Source organism: Phacochoerus africanus, chromosome 8, assembly GCF_016906955.1.
Source record: "Phacochoerus africanus isolate WHEZ1 chromosome 8, ROS_Pafr_v1, whole genome shotgun sequence".
Classification (NCBI taxonomy): Eukaryota; Metazoa; Chordata; class Mammalia; order Artiodactyla; family Suidae; genus Phacochoerus; species Phacochoerus africanus.
The window spans coordinates 39,352,490-39,359,026 of record NC_062551.1 but is presented as its reverse complement, the minus strand read 5'-3'; the positions used below and the strand labels follow the sequence as shown (position 1 = coordinate 39,359,026).

At 40.9% G+C, this 6,537-nt stretch overlaps 1 protein-coding gene across 1 annotated transcript; it reads left to right on the top strand.

Annotated features, from left to right (window-relative positions):
• Positions 1-1,073: 1,073 nt before the first annotated feature.
• LOC125133755 (cytochrome b-c1 complex subunit Rieske, mitochondrial) lies at positions 1,074-5,970 on the top strand. Its single transcript, XM_047792238.1, has 2 exons — positions 1,074-1,347; positions 5,085-5,970. The coding sequence occupies exons 1-2, from the start codon at positions 1,134-1,136 to the stop codon at positions 5,693-5,695; spliced, it is 825 nt and encodes a 274-aa protein (XP_047648194.1). The 5' UTR covers positions 1,074-1,133; the 3' UTR covers positions 5,696-5,970.
• The last annotated feature ends 567 nt before the right edge of the window (positions 5,971-6,537 follow it).

Below are 6,537 nucleotides of genomic sequence, written 5' to 3'. Positions count from 1 at the left end.
ACGGGAACTCCAATATTTACTTAATATTTAAATAACCCACTTTGACCTGAATAAATGTACAACGAACTTTATCTCACTACAGTCACTGGAATATCAGTATGGTTAGAAAATAAATACCATGAAAACACACTATTATAAAATCTCTAGATTCAACCACCTAAGCGCTTTGAATCTAAGGGCTATTCTGTAAAAGGGAGATTAGAAAGTCTGGAGAAGAATTAAAGGTATATTAACACCAAACTGGGACTTTCTCTTTGGTGTAACCAGAAGGATGTAAAGAGAAGTAAGGGAGTAACATTCTTACCATGGGATAGAAAATGATTTAGGGACTTGTTTCTGCATCCCCTAAAATCTCACTTAGGGGCACTGACAGTAGCTAAGAACACAGACTCAGAAGACAGACTCTTTCACTTCACAGCTTGCTGGCTCGCTTCACCTGGGCACATCATTCTTCTAAACCTCTGTTTTCTCATTGGTAAAATATAGATAGGGATCTTGATTATAAATGAAAGAATGAAGGTAAAGCACAATATCTAATACATAGTAAATATTTACTAAACATAAGCCACCACCATCCTCAATATTACTAAGCTTTGCAGTAGGTCTCCAGACTTTTAAAAATATTTATTTATTTTTTAGATAACGATAATAATCATTACAGTAATACTACCTGTCAGATTCTGCTCTGAGTTTTATGCATACACTCAATCATATTTTATGTATACATAAACATTAGTACTTATATTCACTACTATTATCATCCCTATTTAAACTATTATGATAATTTATTCTTTTCCCTAGTTCCCCAAAGATAAAAAACCCTGACAGACGCAAAATCGGCCCACGGGACGCTCCTGGAGACCTCCTTTGTCCCTTTTCTTAGGGCAGAACCACGGACTTAGCCCGCTGGACACCTGGAACTGAGGCGAGGCCACACCCCCTCTACCAGCTCATCTTCGCCCCGCCTCTAACGTGCGTCTCTACAGGATCGCCCCGCCCTGTAGAGGGGCGGGGCTCCTCTTCTGCTGGCGTACTGACGTCACGGATCCCGCGCCTCTGGCCCCTCTACGCGCCTGCGCCGCTGGCGGAAGGTCGTCCCGGTGACCCGCCTGGGTTTCAGAGCTGCTGTCGCCATGTTGTCTGTCGCTTCCCGCTCGGGCCCTTTTGCGCCGGTGTTGTCGGCCACGTCTCGCGGGGTGGCGGGCGCGCTGCGGCCTCTGGTGCAGGCCGCGCTGCCCGCCACCTCGGAGTCACCAGTGCTAGACGCGAAGCGGTCCTTCCTGTGCCGAGAGTCGCTGAGTGGCCAGGCCGCGGGCCGGCCTTTGGTTGCCTCCGTAGGCCTCAATGGTGAGCCAGGCAGAGGGGAGCGACCAGGGGCTGAGGGGTCCCTATTGTCTCGCTCTCTCCAGCCTTGGACCCAGGGAGCAGCCGAGGAGGGCGGGGGTCTGCTGGGAGATGGGGAGCCTTGTTTGCGGGATCAGGTTCCTTGCCGGGATGGATCGACCTTGGGCCTGCCTCTTCTGCCTTCATTCACCCAATTCCTTTTACTTTAAATGCTCTTCCCACCCAGTTTCCTATATTTCCAAGTCTTACCCATCTTTTCTATCTTAATTTAAGATTAGGTAAATAAGATTTTTCATTTGCTGATTTCTTTAGCACATAACACTTTCTACTCTTTTGGTGATTCATCTGACCTTGAGCTTCAAGGTGTAGAGAATATCTCCTTTACTTATTATTTATATCTCCCACATTTTCCATATAGTTGGTGCAAGATACTTGTGAGTGAATAAAGTGGCAATTTTTTTAGGGGGCGCCAGTGGGTTTTAGAGCAATTGCCCAAGCCAGTTATTTTTGGACTGGAGCTGAGGAACAGCATGGGAAGGGAAAAATATCAGTAACAGAGGAGAAAAGTATTTTGGAATTAATCAAATGGCAAAGAATTTCTTCTAAAAATCAGAGGCTTACCTGACTTTTCCAGGAACTGGTAAATAATGTAGAAACTTAAGGCCGACCTCTTTCCTGTAGCCTTGCCTTCAGCTTGAAGCTTAAATTCATATTAAAATCTCCTGTACAGGTGGTTTGTGGAAAGGGGCGGTTAGGTCAGAGAAGATCCCTGAGTTGGGACATGTTAGAGCTCAACTTAAAACCAAACCATCTGTTTTTTTTTTTTTTTTTCTCAAGTCTTCTATATTTTAAAATTTATTTTATGTGTTAATTTAAATTTATTGGAGTAGTGTTGCATTAATCTCAGGATTACAGCAAAATGAATCAGACATGCATATAAATATATCAATTCCTTTTTCCCCAAATTACTGAGTAGATTTTCCATGCTATATAGTATGTTCTCATTAGTCATCTGTTTTTTTATATATATTTTTTATTTTAATGATTTTTATTTTTTTCCGTTATAGCTGGTTACAAAACCCCCTGTTTTGTTATAGTGCCTTAAGTTTTCGACATTTCTGATGTTTCTATAAGTATCTGATTTTGTTTTAATGTAGTACTAGATCTGGTTAGCATCTGAAAGTCACACCTAATAGAGCCTGTGTAAATTACTTAGGGAATGGTGTTTGCCCTATTCTTTCCCCAAGTGTTCTTGATGGGGTAGCTCAATATAAATGCAACCTGCTAGATAGAATGAGAGTAGAAAACTGGATTTCCTTTGCCACCATATCTCTGAGTGATAATGTCAAAGCCTTTCTATTTAGTGTTCCTGTACCTTTCCTTGTGTACTGTAATATGGTTAGGGTTGTAGATAGGGTTTTTAATGTAGAAGTATAAACTTTGGTTCCTTCATCTTTTAGGTATGGTAAGAGTCTTTCCAGGGTATTCCAAGACAGTAGTACTTAAGGGAAAGTAATTCATACTTGATCCCAAACCCTGGGTGACACCGATAGATAAGCATTAGGTAGGAGTAGGGTAGTGTGTGACATAATGCACTTTGCTGGAGTTGTGAATATCATGTAGGCACTACCTGTGTCCTGTCCCCTCCAAAAAATGCTGAGTTAGTTAGAAAGTACAAAGAGTTATTTTGATAGGTTTCACCATTGTTTATGAATACTTATGGCTTCCATAAAGTTACTGACGTTGAACTTCACTTTGTGGCTCAGCCAGTTAAGAAACAGACACTGTCCATGAGGATGTAGATTTGATCTCTGGCATCACTTAGTGGGTTAAGGATCCAGCATGGCTTCAAAGGTAATGGCTCAGATCTGGCCTTGTTGTGGCTATGGGCTAGGCCTGCAGCTGCAGCTCCAGCTCCAATTCGACCCCTAGCCAGGAACTTCCATGTACCACATTTGCAGCTGTAAAAAGAAAAAATGTTACTGACCTAGAGAACCATGTAAAATGTATTCCATATTATAATATTTTACTTCTCAAGGAAATATGTTAGGATTAGACAGCCGAGAAAGTCAAGTAGAATTTCAGCTTATATGAAAATGCATTTTATAAGTATGTGTTTTTTCTGGAAAGTGAGGAATTTTTAGTGACCCCTTTTCTAAAAAGGAAACTTTGAGGCAAATTTCTTAAAATGAGTATGCTGTTTGCAATGAGCTGTTGCTTCCTGAAACACTTAAAAGTGATGCCAGTAAGTTATTTTTTTTGGTCAGATATTTAAAAATGGTATGGGGCAGAAGGATGAACTTTTTTTTAATTGCTTGCCTCCAGAATACTACATAAACAGTAACTATTTAATATTCATTTGACATAAATATTGGCCTATTTTTATGGCCTGCGGTGGTAGTGTCCCAGTTGAGAGATCCATAGCAGTTTAAAAAAAAAAAGATAATGCCTCTGCTCTTAGAGATGCTTTTGCCCTTCAAAGAAAGAAAAAAAAAAAAAGCTTTTTTCTTATACTAAATTGAAACTGGTTCTTTTGGAGATTTCATTTGATTTTGATAGGTGTGTATTCTGATAAGGATGACCTTTCTGCCATTTGTGGTTTTACTCGAATTTATAACCTGAGTCTAAAATGGAAATCTCAGAATTCCCATTGTGGCTCAGCAGTTAGCAAACCGGATTAGCATCCATGAGGACGTGGGTTCGATCCCTGGCTTCGCTCAGTAGGTTAAGGATCCAGTGTTGGCCTAAGCTGTGGTGTAGGTTGCAGATGAGGCTTGGATCCCAAGTTGCTGTGGCTGTGGCGTAGGCCGGCGGCTACAGCTTTAATTGGACCCCTAGCCTGGGAACCACATAGGCCACAGGTGTGGCCCTAAAAAGACCAAAAAAAAAAAAAAAAGATATCTCTGAGTTTCTATTACTAAAGCTATCCTGTTTATAGAATGTTTATTATAATCAGTGTTTTGTGAATTTTTAGCAGTTCTTTCTGATAGATAGGAATATAAAGTTAAACATTTGGCTTAATAAGATCATTGCACATCAGTTTAATGGGTAAACTAGATGAGTTTTAGAGTCTCTTCTAATCCAGGAAATATGGAAGATATTTGGCAGATTGAATTTTGAGGTACTTAAAATATTGCTGTTTACAGTGTTTTTTAACTTTTTAAATGTGATTCACTGAATTGTTATGAATCAGCATTATTCAGTCAGGAGGAACTCAGTTTATATGTATTATGATTTCATATCAATGTGGTAGTGGTTGACCTCATTTTGTTCTCAGTATTTTATATGCTGGGACTGCCAACTTGACTATTTCTGAGACCAGTGAGTACCATATTTATTTGTTTCTTTGTGCTTTTTTTTTCTTTTCTTTTTTTCACGCCCATGGCATATGGAAGTTTCCAGGTTCCCAGGCTAGGAGTCAAATCCGAGCTGCAGTGACAGCCTATGCCATGGCCATAGCAACATGGGATCCAAACTACATCTGTGACCTACACTGCAGCTCATGGCAACACCAGATCCTTAATGCACTGAGCGAGGCCAGGGATTGAACCTGTATTCTCATGGATACTAGTCGAGTTCTTAACCTGCTGAGCCACAACAAGAAGTCTGAGTACCGTATTTCTTTCACGTTTTTAGAATTTGATTTTTGCTTGTGAATCCATAAAGGTCCATTTCCTGATGTATGCCCCTTTCAGGGTACTCATCTAATGGTGTTTTTTAACCTTCTGTTTATCTTGCAGTTCCTGCTTCTGTTCGTTATTCGCACACGGATATCAGAGTGCCTGACTTCTCTGACTATCGTCGCGCTGAAGTGTTAGATAGTACAAAGTCCTCAAAAGAGAGCAGTGATGCTAGAAAAGGTTTCTCCTATTTGATAACTGCAACAACTACTGTGGGTGTTGCATATGCTGCCAAGAATGCCGTCTCCCAGTTTGTTTCCAGCATGAGTGCTTCTGCTGATGTGTTGGCCATGTCGAAAATTGAAATCAAGTTATCTGATATTCCAGAGGGCAAGAACATGGCTTTCAAATGGAGAGGCAAACCTCTGTTTGTGCGTCACAGAACCAAGAAGGAAATTGACCAGGAGGCTGCAGTTGAAGTGTCCCAGTTGAGGGACCCACAGCATGATTTAGAACGAGTTAAGAAACCTGAATGGGTTATCTTGATAGGTGTTTGTACTCATCTTGGTTGTGTGCCCATTGCAAATGCAGGAGATTTTGGTGGTTATTACTGCCCCTGCCATGGGTCACACTATGATGCATCTGGCAGGATCAGGAAGGGGCCTGCACCTCTCAACCTTGAAGTACCCACATATGAGTTCACCAGTGATGATTTAGTAATTGTTGGTTAGAGACCTGGACTCAAGTCATAGGCTTCTTTCAGTCTTTGTCTCACCGCAGAAGAGTTATTTGAGAACAAACCTTCTGTTCTTAGAGTTAGTCGACTTGAAATATTTAAGAATTGCTGATAATGTATTTGCAAACATGTGAAGTAAATTGAATATGTTGCAAACTTTGAAGCATTGACCTAATCAAACCACTCTTAAACATTGTTATGCTCAAAGATGTCAAAGGTGCAGTGTCTTTGATAGCTAATTCTAATTAAAAACTGCAGACCAATATGTAAGATATGTGTGAAATCTGTAATTGGCTTTCTTATTTATTTACCTTTGTGTTAGGGCTAGAGATTCTGCAGAGCTCATGGTTAGGATGAGGTAGAATTAGCTGATTATCTCCAAGACCTGGGAGGTGTTTTGTTGACACTGACAGAGACAATAGCATACAAGTTTACGTTCTGTTCTTTTCACACCTGGCTGTGTGTGGGAGACATATCCTCCCCTTCCTTGCCCCTCTGCCCCGGGGAAATCCATATGAAGACGTTGAATGATATGTCGGGAAGAGTGCTGAATGAAGTTTAGCTGCTCTGAGGGCTTGTTTAGCTCTAGCTCTAGCTCTGATTCCTGCCTATGTGACAGGCCAGGAAATGTTTTTAATCACTTAATGGAAGTAAGTTAGCAATTGGAATTCTTCAGTTTTAAGAGGCTATTATTGTCTGAGGGAAGCTTTCCAAAATGGGATTGCTGCTGATACTTCATGTGGTATGAATATTCATGTCCCCACAGTTCCTGCATCCACCCTGTCAGAAGGCAGAAAGGGCATAGTGCCCCAGACTCTTGGTACTGTCTTCATTGAA

Bases quoted from the DNA above. Each gene is read 5' to 3' on its own strand.
- LOC125133755 (XM_047792238.1), top strand. From the start codon at position 1,134: ATGTTGTCTGTCGCTTCCCGCTCGGGCCCTTTTGCGCCGGTGTTGTCG. The intron at 1,348-5,084 runs GTGAGCCAGGCA...TTTATCTTGCAG, and splicing joins TGCCTCCGTAGGCCTCAATG to TTCCTGCTTCTGTTCGTTAT.